A 17,728-nucleotide genomic window follows, 5' to 3' on the forward strand; every position below is an offset into this window, starting at 1 on the left:
ATATATAAAATAAAGAAATAATTTGTGCTCTTCCAAAGTAAGATGATTAAAATAGAGTATAGAAAGTCCAATAGGTGAAAACAACCTACAAAATTTATGTGAGTCTAGGATGAAGTTACGATGACATCATCATATTTAATAAAATCGTGATGATATCATTTCACTTACATGAATCAATAGGATACGACCGGCTTTGGAACGGCTTATCATTATTCTTAAAATATGATATGAGAGAATCATATCTAATTAAAAACACATGGTTTCATGTTTGGTCATTGGTTCTCTTCCAAAGCAAGATGATCACCCAGTTGGGCTGGGCTGTAGTTTGCTTGGTTTGTGAATATAACCATGTGGACCTATACTTCGCGAACAACTTGGTGTCAATTTCATTTGAACTACCATTTCAACTCCCATAAAACATTTCATTGAGATCTGCTCTCTCTTTGTCTCTCTCTCTCTCTCTCAAATAAGAACTAAGCAAAGACTGCAGAAGCCGGACAGCAAGAAGATTTCGCATTCAATCTCTGTTAGATAGATTGAATCGAAGTTGAAGTAAGTAATTAATAATTAATCTGATTATAGTATCATTTTGATTTCAAATTTGATCTGGTTTTTTTTTTTTTTTTAGTACTTTAATTTACTCTTAACTTGTTCGATACATGAATTCATCAAAACTCTCCGTTTCCATTTCATTTTTGTGATTGGATGGATATCAATTTGGTTGCTGAGAACGGTGGAAATGAAAAAAGAAGAAGAAAAGAAACAGAACAATTATTTGGAAAGTTAATCTTTATTTTATTCAGCTTTCTCAGCAACCAAACGGAAAAAAAGATAGATTCTATTAGTAGTTTTTTCAATACATTGATTTCTGTTTGATTGCTGAGAAAACTGAGTAAGTGAAGAAATAAAATATTAACTATTTAAAATGCCATATGTTTTCAATGTTTAAGTTTCAAAGGTGTAAAAGATTTGTTTCAGTCTTAAATGGTGTGTCCTTTCGTTTACTCAGGTCCCAAATATTAAAAAATAATAATAATAATAATAATAATAAAATAAAATAAAATCTAAGGTATTCAAAATTTCAAATTTCCTCTTAGATTTTGTAAAATTTTTCCAACAATCAATGAAAGTTAATTTGTATATTGTTTGCAGGTGATGACTTAGTGGAGAATTTTGTACAGCAATTCTACTATTGTGGCTGATATAATCTCCAAGGCTTATCATTTTTTATTCTTTGTACTTTTTTGGATGATTTTCTTACTTCAAGGTGTCTTTTTTACAACGGCAAAACATGTTTATGTTTATTCATTTAATTGGGGAATTAGAATATCTTAGCTTCTTCTTTTTTCATTTTCTCTCTCTCTCTCCCTCTCCCTATCCTGAAAGAGCTTCCCCTTGAAATGACTATGCCCAATAGTTGGAGTTTGATTCTTTCCTCATAATTTTTTTTTTTTTTTTTGTCAAAAAATATTTTTGTTCGGTGTTGCAATTGTTCGTTTTCTGCCTTGGGGATACATTGTGAAACAGAATAAAAAATTAGGGGAATGTGATGAATTTAAGTTTGTGTTTTTTGAGTTTAATGTTGATAATATGACCCTTATGAGGGATGCGTGGTGGATTTGAATTGGCTTAAGTGTTCTATTACTTGTTCCTACAGTGGAGAGTTAGTGGTGGTAATTACTCTGTGTAAATCTGATCACCATTATTGAAAGTTACTGTCATAAACATCTATAGTGAAAATTCGAAAAACGGAATTTCATTATCTTTCAAACTGATCTTGTACAATCATGACAACACTATTTTTGTTTATTCCATCTAGATGATTGCCATATGCCTTACATGCAATGTGAGCCATTAAATTTTAAGAACATTCAACCACAACTTTTTGAGAGGCAGGTATGATGAATCTTCTAGGGATGGTAGGATGCACAAATGTTCTAGAGTGATACGAAGTGTCTACTGCTGTAAATAGAAAACTTTTTAGATTTTCAAATGGCGAATATTTCTTAATTGGTGATTCCTTTTGTAGGACATAATGGCGGGAACCTCAAATGGGCACAATTTTGTCGTGACCAATGTTCAGTTAATGTAACTTTTGAAAACTGTAGAGAACATAAAGCAGGGGAAGATGGGTTGTGTTCCATAATTGCAACTCATCTACTGTTTTAAATGATGGCCTAATTTTTGTGGAACCATCAGTTAGCAGTTTAGAAATGGAAAATTTAGAACCATTTAGTGGGATGACTTTCCGTCACCAGATGATGCAATAGATTTCTATTATGACTACGCCAAGTGTACAGGATTCACCATTCGAACAAATCAAATCACACACTCACTAAAGAAGATGGGCATAATAGGCCGGGACTTCGTTTGTTAAAGAGAAGGCTTTCGTGCTGCAAAGCATACGCTTAGAGAAGACAAGGTTCTTCCTCCGAGGCCAATCACAAGCTAATGACAAACTGTAGATTTCCTGGGGAGCTGCCAATCGTAAATACACTCAACGAGGTATGTCCAAGTTTTACCATCATATAGAAGGATGTTTATGACAAGATCAATGAGATATGTCATATGATATGCTTTTGATTTAAATTATGTTATGGCTTTGTTACATTATACGAATTTGAATTTTATCTTCAACTTCTACAATAAAGTTATTGTTCTCTGTAGGGGCCATTGCATGGTGCAATGGTAAAAATTGGATTGTCAACTGTGAAGATATGGATTCGAGCATGAGGTCACCCACTTAATGAGAATAAAACCAATATTTAGTGAACTAGTCGTAATCTATAGGTATTGTTTTTTTCTCTTTCTCCGAAGGTGAATCGATAGGTTTTGATGTTTGAATACGTACATTTTATGAAAGTTTAATCTGAAGGTGCTAATTGAAAACCTCATGGAGGTTAGGGTAATTTACATATCTGTTGGTAGCCGTTCTCTTGGTACATGTCCTTCTGTAAAGGACATGTCATTTGCAGGAAATTGAGCAATGAACCTTCCTGTCTGCTTCCTCACTGCAGCAAGTGCAATATGTGTTGCTTTATCAGCATGTCCGACTTATATTGTCTGTCCAACGTACAAGCAACAACTTTTGGTCTTATATACATCCAAGTGCTTCTTTGGGGAGGTTTTGGCTGAATTGATCACTGTCCTTCAACCAGCAAGGTGGCAACATATATACATTTACCACAATAACCTTCTAATTCTGGAGAAACCAACAGAATGAACTCCCCTCCTAAGCCATGTCAGGCCATGAATATATATATATAAAATAAAATAAAATAAAATAAACGTAACAATAAATAACAAACAAACAAAATGCACTAGAATAGGAAAGACATTGAGGCTTCTTCAAGGTCCTGATTGGTGGTGGTTTGTCGGGACCCCAAACCAAAGTTTGTGCACCAAAAGATAATGGTGTAGAGCTGTGATGAATGTGGCCAAGTTTTACATTTAAAAATTACCACTACTACATCTCACTAAAAATATAGTTAGGGCAAGTAGGGATCATCCCAAGAGATTGGTGGGTCGTACTAGGTTGTGGAATCGAGATTAGGGTTAGTAGGTCGAGTGATCAAAAGATTGGTTGGTGGTTGAATTACACTAAGATGCAATTTAGACTAAAGTAAACTATTAAATGTAAAGGAGAGAAAATAAGAAAGAGATCTTGGGGTTTAGAGATCACCATTAAGCATAACTTTTCTACACCCTTAATGAATGATTAATGAGGGGAAAAACATATATTGCAACAAATGTGTGTGTGTGGTTGTTTCAACAAGCATGGATGACAAATTAAGCATATATTGCTTAAGCAACATGGTGGATAGCACAATATATCAAATTAAGCCATTAATCCTTTCTTTAAGCTCACAACCCAAACACATCACAAGGTTAGAAATATATGCTACTTACTTTCATAAGTATGGAACATCAAACAACAAGCATAGATTGTCCTCCCATTTGACACCTAAACTACAACTACACTACAATTAAGCTAATGACATGAAACTAAACTAATTAAACTAAGGAAAAGACACAATCCATCAAGAAATGAGTATGAACCATCAAACAAACCACAAGAACATTCCATTAAGCACTATGTCTGGACAATCTCTAGATCTATAGCATTAATACACATAGACATGCATTAATAATACAAAAAATAGAGATAAACACATGAACATCTATTCTAGCATACATAGACATGGATAGAATGAAATGATCAATTGGAAGCATTAAACCACACAAATCATTGAATAAACAAGATCTATATATATAACAGTATCAAAACATGTATCACAATACAAATCCCCTAAAAAATACATAAATCAAGATGTAGAAAGCATGCTTAGGGCTAACTCTAGCCCCAAAAGGATATCTAGCCACTCATGGATGGTGTCCTCCAACCCTCAAGGGCTAACTCCATGGAAGAGATTGCTCCTCTTCTTGGTTGATGGAAGAACTCCAAGCTTGTATCTCTAGCCTCCTCCTTTCTTTTCTTCTTCCCTAAGAATATGGAAATTGTGTCTCTATCTACTCTCAAGTATATATCTCAAAAGTGGCTCATATTCCTTAACCCCAAATGAGCTAGGCTCGTACACCAATATTCCTTTCAATGATTGGATATGAGACAACTTTTAATGAGCTGGAATTTGGATTTTCTCAAGATTTGGGAAGTTCGATCGATCGAACTTGTGGTGACATTGATCGAACATGGTTAAGATGTAATGACCCGGTCATTTTTCTTCCTTTTCTTTTTCTCAGATTTTAACGGATATTTTTTTTCCGTTGTTTTTTCCTTTTTGGGTTCGGTTTTTCATCACTTGATATCGTCTCGAGTGCTCTGGAATGATTTTCGAGACTCTTTTCCTTGGATTGACAACTTCCTTTGGGGATTGTGTCATTTCCATATTTTATTTTTCCGAACACTATTCACATTTTGTCTTTTTCTCGCTTATCCTTTTTCCTTGCACAACCTCACTTTTTGTGCTCGGATTTGATTCCGGTTTTGCATGCATTCATGATATTTGATTTCCATGATAGTGGTATTTCTACTTTTCTAGAAAAGCATGTTGATTGCTTACTTATTTCATAAAGGGGTATTAATGCATACTTTAGTGTAATTATTCTAACTTGTGGGGTTTTAGTGTAATTAAATAAAGTAATTATTTTTCATCTTGGGGACCATTTTGCAATTAAATTTGGAGGATATTTTCAAAAAGGACCTTTTTGTAATTTTTTAAAAGGGTGACAAGTGTCACACTCTCATTGGTCCACTTGTTGACATTTGTGTGGAAACACTTTAATGCATTGGATGATGACATTTGGAGGGTGAGGATTCACCCACTTGTTGGCCTAGGATTATGTAACGACCCAAATCCTCATGGATCCGGATCATTAAACGGGTCCTTACCCGACCCAAAATCACCCAAGGGTAAAATGGTCATTTCACGTTAAAATTAAATAACAAAGTCCAAAAAGGGCAAATTGGTAATTTGCCATGAATCCATACATTGAGACTCAAGGGTAAAACAGTCCTTTACTTGAATCAAGAAGTAAATAAAATAAGGTTCGGGACAAAAAAATAATTATGGCATTTAATTGGGTCATAATGCAATTACTTGCAACATCAAATGGGTGCCAAGTGTAATTTAAGAACTTAAATTGGTAATTACATGAAAAGGCAGAACCGGTCGACGTATACACCTTATACGTCGACTAGTTTGGGATATGAACCGTGGGAAAACCCACTGCCAAGATACCGGTCGAATGGTTTGGGATACCGGTCTACTGGTTTGGGGTACCGGTCGACTGGTTTGGGGTACCGGTCGACTGGTTTGGGGTACCGGTCGACGTATGGGATGCCATACGTCGACTGGTTTGGGACGTCAACAACTCAAACATACTGTGAAGATACCTGTCGACCGATTTGGGTTATTCGTTGATCAGTTCTTGAAATTCTTCACTCCCACTTTCCACTGTCCAGTGTAACCACAATACACTAACTTTTGATCGTTCAACCACCCACGTCACAACACTTACGTGCAAAATTAATACATTTCAACAACAAATTGGAATACAACAACCACGTTATTAACGTAATTTACCACACGTCACTAAAATACACTAGAGGATTTATGTCTAAATAAAACTTAATTACATTACCCAATGGCCAACATTTGCAAAATTATTTACATTCTCCAAAAATTATGTTTATACATGGAATGGCCGAAAACAAAAGAGCAAAAAAAATCATCTTCTAACAACTTTCAATTTTGAGATGGACTGGCATCCGCCGGTTCTTTTCCAAGACCTGAAAAAAATAATATATAGTAGGGTGAGCTATATGCTCAGTAGGTGACACTTAAGGCACACATCTTGTGTCCTTGTGAATCCAATCAAAGCATAGGCCAATGGGAAATGGGGATCATGCAATGTAGGGTTAAAACAACTTCAATGTCAATTCAAGTGTAAACAATGCAATGCAATGCATGATATGTCACTCCCCATTTTCATTTCTCAAAACCATACTTTCCAACTTTTAATATAGCCCGCCCTTTGGTAACCCCGCCGCGACACGAGAGGAGGATTGGCTAGTGTCCCTGACCCTTGGTAATCCCGCGGCGTCATTATGGGGCCCAGCTAGCTCAACCACGCTAGGGCGACTCCCTAGTCCCCTCTAGGCTATATTAACCTCCATCCCATTGGTAACCCCGCAGCGACCAGGTTTATCAAAACCATTTCACAAAAACTCTTCTCCTAAAATTCCCGTTTTCATTTCAAAAACTGATTTCTCCCATTTCATGCAACCCAATGGTATGTACATGTATATGTGTCTCAAGCTTACAATATTATGGCATGTAGAAGTTTTACATTTCATAATTACTTCACAACTAAGCATATACCATATTCAACATCATCAATTGAGTCATCAACACATTAAACACAACAAAACTATCACCACAACATGTTTTTCACATATAACAAATCATAATTAAAATCATGAATTTCTCTAGACATCAATTACACAACATTGAAACAATTAACTCCCAAATTAAGCATGTTTATCACACAAAGGAGATATAACTCACAATGGAACAAGAAGGAAGTGGATTAAGGGCCCCTACCTCGAAAATGGACAAAACCCTTGAAATGGGTCCTCAAATTCGAACTCCAAAGGAAGGCTCAAAACTGAAATTGTTGGTATGAGTGCGTAGAGCTCGTCGTGCTCTCCGTTTTGCCTCAAACGGCACCTTAATCTGCCAAGAATTGAGAGAATAATCAAAGCTCAAAGATTGCCTTTCAAGTGGAAAGAAAAAGAAAAGGAAAATGAGAGAGGGAGAGAAGCTACGGGAGAGAGAGAGAATGTGAATGAAGAAATGTGATCTCTAGACCACTTTGTGGTTAATGGTGGGTCCCGCCAATTTCCAATTTTATTTTTCATTTTCTTTTTGCTCCAATTTTACACTACATACACATACAAATGAACCACATGCAAATACTACTTAATCCACATAATTTAAAATGCACAATGCAAATGGGCCCAACCACAATCCCAAACACAACATGCGAAAAGACAGAAATACCCTTGTCTCCATGAATTATTGGAAAAATGAAAATGCAGAAACATCACAATCTCCCCAACTTAAAAGGATTTCGTCCCCAAAATCAAGCCGTACCTGGGGAAGAGAACAACTCTGGATACTTGGAGCGAACCTGTTGTTCAAGCTCCCAAGTAGCCTCCTCGACTCCGTGGTGCCTCCAAAGAACTTTCACTAACTGCATCATTTTACCCCTTAACACCTTCTGTTGTGTGTCAAGAATCTGCACTAGTCCCTCTTGATAGGAGATATCTTCATCAATGTCCACATCGACCCAATCCAAAATATGAGATGGATCCGGTTCATACTTCCGTAGCATCGACACATGAAAAACATTATGAACCTTGTCCATCTGCGGTGGTAAAGCGAGTCTATAAGTAACCTCTCCTACATGGTCCAAGATCTCAAATGGTCCAATGAATTGTGGCGACAACTTGCCATTTTTCCCAAACCTCATTAAACCTTTCCATGGGGAAACTCGTAGAAAAACATGGTATCCTACTTTAAAAGATAGTGGTCGTCTCCGCCTGTCTGCATAGTTCTTCTGTCGACTCTGAGCTGTGAGCAACCTCTGTCTGATCAATTTGATTTTCTCGGTAGTCTCAAGTACAATGTCAGGTCCTAAGGCAGCTGTCTCACCTACCTCAATCCAACAAATTGGAGACCTACAAGGTCTGCCATACAACGCCTCAAATAGAGCCATCTCTATGCTCGCCTGATAACTATTGTTGTAGGCAAACTCAATGAGCGGTAGATGATCTTCCCAACTGCCACCCAAGTCAAGCACACATGCCCGAAGCATATCCTCTAAGATCTGGATAGTATGTTCTGACTGGCCGTCTGTCTGTGGATGGAATGTCGTGCTAAGATTTAACGTTGAACCAAACACTGTACCAAACGCTGTTTGAAGTCCTTCCCAGAACTTCGAAGTGAACTTAGCATCCCTGTCTGACACAATGGTTACTGGAACTCCATGTAACCTTACAATTTCCTTCACGTAAAGAACGCCAAGTGTCTCTGCATCATCTGTTGCCTTAATAGGCAAAAAGTGAGCCGTCTTGGTCAATCTGTCAATGATGACCCATACGGCTTCATTGCCCCTTCGTGACCTTGGAAGACCTGTCACAAAATCCATCGCAATCTGTTCCCATTTCCATTGTGCTACAGGCAATGGTTATAACAACCCTGCTGGTCTCTGATGTTCGGCCTTCACCTGTTGACAGGTAAGGCACTTAGCCACAAACTGCGCAACGTTCTTCTTCATCCCATTCCACCAATACTAACGTCTCAAATTGTGATACATTTTTGTACCACCTGGATGAACTGCAAAGTGAGAAGTGTAAAACTCCCGAAGAACATCTTCACCACAAACCGTGGGGACAACCAACAAATCTTTAAACCGTAGACCCCCATCTGCATGTAAGGTCCAATCCTTCACTGTCTCACCACTGGAGATCAAAGCATGAATGGCATCCAAATCTGGATCCTGCCTCTGTGACTCAATCACTCGTCCGACAAGAGTAGGCTGAGCCATAAGACTAAACAAGAATGCCGACCCATTGCAATCATCCTCATCCAAACAACACAATCCATCTCCGCCAAACTTTCAAGCATCTTCCACTTCCGGATAGCCAAACCAGCTAAAGTGCCTCGAGATTTTCGGCTTAAGGCATCAGCTACAACATTTGTCTTGCCCGGATGATACTGCAAATCAAAGTTGTAATCTTCCAAGTATTCGACCCATCGTCTCTGTCTATTGTTCAAGTCCTTTTGGGAGAAAATGTACTTGAGGCTCTTGTGATCCGAGAACACCTCGAATCGTTCACCATACAAGTAGTGTCTCCAACACTTCAGAGCAAACACCACTGCCGCCAACTCTAAATCATGAGTAGGGTAGCTGTACTCATGAGTCTTTAACTGCCGAGACCCATAAGCCACTACTCTACCATCTTGCATCAACACACATCATAAACCATCACGTGAAGCATCACAATAGATCACATAACCCAAGCCACGCTCAGGTATCACCAACACTGGAGCCGTAGTCAATCTTGTCTTCAATTCCTGGAAAGATGACTCACAGGCTTCATTCCATGCAAACTTAATCCCTTTCTGGGTTAAACGGGTCATAGACGCTGCTAAACAGGAGAAATCTTTCACAAATCTCCGGTAGTAACCCGCTAGACCAAGAAAACTACGGATCTCAAACACATTCTTGGGTTGCTCCCAATTCAAAACAGCTTCAATCTTTGATGGATCAACTGACACTCCACCTTATGAAACAACATATCCCAAAAACTTTACCTCTTGTAGCCAAAACTCATATTTCTCATATTTGGCATACAATCGGTGCTCCCGCAAAATCTACAAAACAATACTCAAATGGACCTCGTGCTCTTCCCGAGTCCGTGAATACACAAGAATGTTATCCACGAAGACTACCACAAACTGGTCCAAGTAATCATGAAAGACGTGGTTCATCAAGTCCATGAATGCCGCTGGCGCATTAGTCAAGCCAAATGGTATAACAAGGAACTCATAGTGTCCATACTGTGTACGGAACGCTGTTTTTGGGATATCTTCATCCCTAACCCTCAACTAATAGTAGCCAGATCTTAAATCAATCTTCGAGAAACAACTGGCTCCTTTCAACTGATCAAACAAATCGTCTATCCTTGGCAAAGGATACTTGTTCTAGATGGTGGCATGATTCAACTTCCGATAATCGATGCATAACCTCAAAAAACCATTTTTCTTTTTAGCAAACAAGACCGGTGCTCCCCATAGTGACACACTCGGTCGGATGAAACCTTTCATCCTCAAATCATCAAGCTGCTTCTTCAACTCTTCCAATTCAACTGGTGTCATGCGATACGGTGCCATAGAAATCGGCGCGATACCAGGCATCAAATCAATGGTAAACTCCACTTCCCGATATGGAGGCAACTCCGTCAGATCCTCTGGAAACACGTCCAGAAAATCACAAACAACCGCCGGATAACTTTCTCCCACAACATTCTCCTCTTCGGCTAGAAGACTAGCCAAGAAGTAATCACCACGACTCCATTCACGAATTCCATACAATGATGAAGGCTGGGAATCACTTCAATCTCCCATGAAAAAGAAACAATCTCCCTCAGGAGTGCAAACCGTGACTCTTCCTCTGAAATAATCAACTGTAGCATGAAAGAAGGCTAACCAATCCATCCCGAGAATGACATCAAAGCGAGTCATCTCTAGGAGGATAAGGTTAAACACAAACGTCCGTCCAACTATCACAATGGGACAATCCCGCACAACTCGACTCAAAGACACTGAAACTCCAACTGGCGTATCAACACATAATGCCCGATCTAAAAAACTAACCTCTAACCCCGATGTAAGTGCAAATGATGATGAAATGAAAGAGTGAGATGCACTAGAGTCAAACAAAATACGGGCCTAAAAACCAAACACTGGAAATATACCTCAGAGAACTGACGGTCCAGGAGATGGATCAGTCGGTGCAAGTGCAAAGACAAGTCCCTGTTGTGCCTGTGCTTGAGAACCACTAATCTGAACACCAGACTGCTGTGCTGACACAATAGGAGTATCCCTCCTAGCTGGATGAGAACCCTGAGAAGATATGGCAGGCTGAGGTGGTGGCAGTGATCTGAAACCTGACTGAACTGTAGCCAACTGTGATGGCCTCTGTCTTGACCCTCTGCCACTACCAGTACCTGCTCCGTGACTAGGATAGTCCCGAATCAAGTGACCCTGCTGGCCACACCCATAGCAAGTCCTTGGAACTGAAGAAACTGAAGATGATCTCATAGGACAACTAGACTTGTAGTGCCCAGGTTGCTGACATTGATAACAAACAGCTCCACTCCTGTCAGATCCAGCTGGCACAGGAGTGGTAGGAGCAGATCGTGCAGACTGTTGCCCCTGAAACTGAAATGAACCACTCTTGCTCCTTTTCCAAGGAGATCCCTCCGATGATGGCCCTACACCTCTCTTTTGCTTCAACTGCTCTCTTCTTGCATCCTTCTCTTTATTATCGGCCTCCAACATTAATGCCCTTTCTACTGCTTCCGAGTAAACTTTAATGAACTGAGCCATGATCAATGGCCTCATCCAATCATTAAGACCAGAACCAAACTTCCGAGTCTTGTAAGCTTCATCTCTCACCATTTCTGGAGCAAAATGGGAGAGTGAAGTAAACTTGTTCTCATATTCTGCCACTGACATGCTCCCTTGAATAAGGTTATGAAACTGGTCTTATAACTCCCATCTTTTGGAAAGTGAAAAATACTTCTCATAGAATAGTTCCTTGAACCTGTCCCAACTCATTTCCTCTATCTTATACTGGTTGGTGACTGACTTCCACCAAACCTTGGCATCTTTAGCAAACTTATAAGTAGCTAGGATGTCTTCAAATGATCCTCCGTCACATCTATTGAGGTTAACTGAGTCTCAACCTGATCCCGGTAGTCATCTGCTACCATTGGATCCGCACCACCCTCGAACATAACTAGCATCAACTGAGAAAAACCTTTAATAATCTTGAGACGCTTTTGAGCTGGCGTCTCCTCAACTTGAACTGTAGGTTATGGTACCGACTGCGACTGAGCAGCAATCGTTGCCCTCACGACGTTCTGCAACAAACGATTAAACTCCAGTGCCACAAAACCTTCACCCACTTCTACGGGTGCTTCAACATTATCCCTCCTCGGGGGAACAACTCTTGGGGGAATTAAGTCCCTAAGAAGTGTGTCCTTATCATTTAGCTCTGCCGGGTTGGAGCTAGAGCTCTCACCAACGTCACCGCTTGTTGGCCTAGGGCCAACTTCCCTTAACTCTTCACGTTGTGACATCGTGCTATAAAATAAGAGAACGGTTCAAAAACATGACGCTAAAGTCCACCGCGGACGACTAAACATAAAATGATGACGTACCAACACTTAGCATGCACAACAATACAAGAAACATTTAACGTAACATTTAGGCACATAAGCACATAGACAATTAAACATACTTGTTCAAATAAATAAACACGTAGCAAGGAATCACGTAAATAATGTAAACAACACCCCACGCAACTCTATGTAGGTCTCTACCCGTCGCCCCAAAGGTTTTCGAAGCCACGCTCTGATACCATTCTGTAATGACCCAAATCCTCATGGATCCGGATCATTAAACGGGTCCTTACCCGACCTAAAATCATCCAAGGGTAAAATGGTCATTTCACGTCAAAATTAAATAACAAGGTCCAAAAAGGGCAAATTAGTAATTTGCCATGAATCCATACATTGAGACTTAAGGGTAAAACAGTCCTTTACTTGAATCACGAAGTAAATAAAATAAGGTTCGGGGTAAAAAAATAATTATGGCATTTAATTGGGTCATAATGTAATTACTTGCAACATCAATTGGGTGCCAAGTGCAATTTAAGAACTTAAATTGGTAATTACATGAAAATGCAGAACCGATGGACGTATACACCTTATACGTCAACTTGTTTGGGATATGAACAGTGGGAAAACCCACTGCCAAGATACCGGTCGAATGGTTTGGGATATCGGTCTACTGGTTTGGGGTACCGGTCGACTGGTTTGGGGTACCGGTCGACGTATGGGATGCCATACATCGACTGGTTTGGGATGTCAACAACTCAAACATACTATGAAGATACCGGTCGACCGATTTGGGTTATACATCGATCGGTTCTTGAAATTCTTCACTCCCACTTTTCGCTGTCCAGTGTAACCCTAATACACTAACTTTTGATCGTTCAACCACCCACGTCACAACACTTACGTGCAAAATTAATACATTTTAACAATAAATTGGAGTACAACAACCACGTTATTAACGTAATTTACCACATGTCACTAAAATACACTAGATGATTTATGTTTGAATAAAACTTAATTACATTACCCAATAGCCAACATTTGCAAAATTATTTACATTCTCCAAAAACTATGTCTATACATGGAATGGCCGAAAACAAAATAGCAAAAAAAATCGTCTTCTAACAACTTTCAATTTTGAGGTGGATTGGCATCCGCCGGTTCTTTTCCAAGACCTGAAAAAAATAATATATAGTAGGGTGAGCTATATGCTCAGTAGGTGACACTTAAGGCACATATCTTGTGTCCTTGTGAATCCAATCAAAGTATAGGCCAATGGGAAACGGGGATCATGCAATGTAGGGTTAAAATAACTTCAATGTCAATTCAAGTGTAAACAATGCAATGCAATGCATGATATGTCACTCCCCATTTTCATTTCTCAAAATCATACTTTCCAACTGTTAATACAGCCCGCCCTTTGGTAACCCCGCCGCGACACGAGAGGAGGATTGGCTAGTGTCCCTGACCCTTGGTAACCCCGCGGCGTCATTATGGGGCCCAGCTAGCTCAACCACGCTAGGGCGACTCCCTAGTCCCCTCTAGGCTATATTAACCTCCGGCCCGTTGGTAACCCCGCAGCGACCGGGTTTATCAAATCCATTTCACAAAAACTCTTCTCCCAAAATTCCCGTTTTCATTTCAAAAACTGATTTCTCCCATTTCATGCAACCCAATGACATGTACATGTATATGTGTCTCAAGCTTACTATATTATGGTATGCAGAAGTTTTACATTCCATAATTACTTCACAACTAAGCATATACCATATTCAACATCATCAATTGAGTCATCAACACATTAAACACAACACAACTATCACCACAACATGTTTTTCACATATAACAAATCATAATCAAAATCATGAATTTCTCTAGACATCAATTACACAACATTGAAACAATTAACTCTCAAATTAAGCATGTTTATCACACAAAGGAGATATAACTCACAATGGAACAAGAAAGAAGTGGATTAAGGCCCCTACCTCGAAAATGGACAAAACCCTTGAAATGGGTCCTCAAATTCGAACTCCAAAGGAAGGCTCAAAACTGAAATTGTTGGTATGAGTGCGTAGAGCTCGTCGTGCTCTCCGTTTTGCCTCAAACGGCACCTTAATCCGCCAAGAATTGAGAGAATAATTAAAGCTCAAAGATTGCCTTTCAAGTGGAAAGAAAAAGAAAAGGAAAATGAAAGAGGGAGAAAAGCTACGGGAGAGAGAGAAAATGTGAATGAAGAAATGTGTCCTCTAGACCACATTGTGGTTAATGGTGGGTCCCGCCAATTTCCAATTTTATTTTCCATTTTCTTTTTTTCTCCAATTTTACACTACATACACACACAAGTGAACCACATGCAAATACTACTTAATCCACATAATTTAAAATGCACAATGCAAATGGACCGAAATACCCTTGTCTCCACGAATTATTGGAAAAATAAAAATGCAGAAACATCACAGATTGGTGCACTTGTTGGCTTGGATGGTTGACAAGTGTAGGTGTGGGATTAAGCCTATGAAGGAGCCATGGATTGGTGACAAGTGCAGGTTCACAATTTAGTCTTGCAAATATCTTTGGGCCACTTTGGGATTATGGTTTTAAAGGAGGGTTTTTGTGCAATTGACCATAGATGTGTGTGTTGACTATGGTGTAAGAGCACATAATGAGTGGAGGATTTCTATTTCCCCCACTCACACTTAACCACATTATTTCATTATCTTCCTTACAAGAAACCCTAGCCTCCATGGATGGAGCTTGAAGCCTTAGGCATTGACCTTGATCTTTGAGGCCCTTCCACTTACTTTAGACCATAAAACTTAGAATACTTTTTGTTTCCCTCATCCTCCTCTTCAAAACCCTTGAAGGATTGAGCCTAACTCCTAGTTTTGCTTTGGTATCTAGAGATTCAATTCTCTAGTGAGGTATTGATCTATTATTTTGAAGTATTTTTTTGTCATTATTGAGTGTTTTACACGCAAGGAAGAGAAGGGCTTGTATTTTTCCCTTAAACTGTTTTAACTTGAAATTAATCTTATCAAATTAAATATAGAATATGAAAGCATACTCAATTAGCTTTCATTTAGTTTTGGTTTCATGTAATTTGGATTTCAAATGAATTATACTTATGAATTTTTGAAGTTGCAAGCTAGTTGTTGGAAATTTGAAGCTTTTCCTTTTTGGTCTAGAAATGAATTTTTATATGGAGCTTTAGTGCTTCAATTACCTTGAAATTTTTACTGGAACTTCCCCCATGGGTTTTACACTACGTAGAATTTTTTTATGATTTTAGATCATTTCTAAAATTTTTTAAAAATCCGAAACTATCTGCTATCCATGTTTTTTTTGCAGCTGGAAAACATATTTTTAGATGATTTATTTCACTAACCTTTTCACATTGAATCATGGCTTAAATTTCCGGTTTTACACTCCCATGTGTTTACTTCCCAAATAAATTAGTTTTACCCAATTTGGATGTCAAATAAATTTTTCATGAATTTTCAAAGTTGGAATCTACAGGCTGAAAATGTGTTTTCTGGGCAGAATTTGTTTCAAAGTTGTGGGTCAAAACTGTTTCAATTGGGAAAATATTTTGTTAAAATAAATTGATATTATCAAATTCCAGTGTTTAAGCTTTCATTGGGCTTTGGATTCATTCAATTTGGTTTAGAATTGAAATTTTTATGAATTTTACAAGTTGAAGCTAGCAAGCTAAAAAATCTATTTTGCGGACCGAAAATTTGGGGCGATTTTATTTCAGTGGTAATTGGGATTTTCATTCCAATTGAGGTAGGGAATGTTTTAGGAATATTTGTGTGTTGTATTGCGTGTTTGCCATGATTATACAACATATATGTATGCCTTGTATCAAATCTAGAAAGTTAGTAATTTTTATTTCTTTGTATAAGATTTAAAATTTATGATGATGTATAACTTTGATTTGAATTGTAACATATTAGGAAATTATGCTTAGATATGTTGGTTAACATATATTAAATTTGAATCATTTGATTAAGAATTACAACTTTTATTTAGTATTTATCTTTAGTGAAAGTTTAATTCACATGGTTGTATCAAGCATTAAATCAAGTTGTAATGTGGTATTTAAATAGGCCTTAGCATGTTCTCTAACATAGATTAAATTAAGGGCATTTGGAATTGTTTAAAAATCTAGAGGAAATAAATTAATTAGCTTGATTAATTTTTTTAAAAGTGTTTTAATCACTTAACTGGTCATTTGATATTATATATATGATGACCATGACATATCTTTCAATATATATTAAATTGAGGGTATTTGGATTAACTTGGAATTTAGAGAATTTAACTATTTATGTTTAATTAAATTCTACTTTATTACTCCATGGATTTAATTGCATTTTGGAAGTTGTTTCTATATTTAAATCATGGATTTGGATTTGATGTATGTTCACTTGATTACTTTTGAGCATTGGATAACATAGTTGTTACTTTTATATTCATGAGAATATGTTTTTCCTTATTGAATATATTGTTGCTATGTGTAAGGAATTGCACACTTTGTATTTGACATCTTACATGCCATAGTAGTTGTGAATTTTGAGCATGTATTGTATAAGTTTCCAAAATTTGAATTGTACTTGGTAAATAGTTGATATCTTATATATGCATGTTGATATATATACGTTGTTGTACAATTTGTTGATTTTGGAAACTTGGGGATGTCGTTGTTTGGCTACGGCTAGGACTTGGTTCTAGTACGGGGGATTGTCCCTCTATATAGTCTAGTGCGCACATAGGGAGGTTACCCATGGGTTAGTAACCCTAAAGTAACTATGTTGTCGGTCTGATCCGGCGTGACGTCCGAGTATCCACTTTGTTTGATTTCATATTTCATTTCAAGTTGATAACTAGATGATATCATAACTTGTTGTTCCTTATTTGATTTCCTATTTTGAGCTTAAGATGTAGCTTTGTGAAAACATGTTTCATGCGTTGTATTGGAAGTTCCATTGTTGGTTAAATTGCATCGATATCATAATTTATGTTTTGATATTCAAATGTAGTTTAGGAATGACCTTATAGATTCATTTTGAACATAGACGTTAGGTGGCATGACCCACACTTGTTGTTTTCGTAATTTTAGATTTCAAGTTGAAGACTTTGAGAATCTATATCTTGTTGCCTTGTATAACATGTTTCCATGTTGTTTGAATTACATGAACAATGTGATATGATTGAAATGATCTAGGTAGC

The 17,728-nt window shown here is 37.9% G+C and overlaps 1 protein-coding gene across 1 annotated transcript; it reads right to left on the reverse strand.

The window, feature by feature from the left end:
- Positions 1–2,910: 2,910 nt before the first annotated feature.
- On the reverse strand, positions 2,911–10,832 carry LOC132273386 (uncharacterized). The gene is made up of 6 exons (XM_059774347.1): positions 10,749–10,832; positions 10,499–10,691; positions 8,725–8,811; positions 8,432–8,624; positions 7,791–8,320; positions 2,911–3,011 (listed from the first exon to the last, which is right to left on the reverse strand). The coding sequence occupies exons 1-6, from the start codon at positions 10,830–10,832 to the stop codon at positions 2,911–2,913; spliced, it is 1,188 nt and encodes a 395-aa protein (XP_059630330.1).
- Positions 10,833–17,728: the final 6,896 nt, after the last annotated feature.

This window comes from Cornus florida, unplaced genomic scaffold (genome assembly GCF_030987335.1).
Source record: "Cornus florida cultivar Cherokee Brave unplaced genomic scaffold, ASM3098733v1 CherokeeBrave_3.0.0_Hap2_Chr01, whole genome shotgun sequence".
In the NCBI taxonomy this organism is placed as follows: Eukaryota; Viridiplantae; Streptophyta; class Magnoliopsida; order Cornales; family Cornaceae; genus Cornus; species Cornus florida.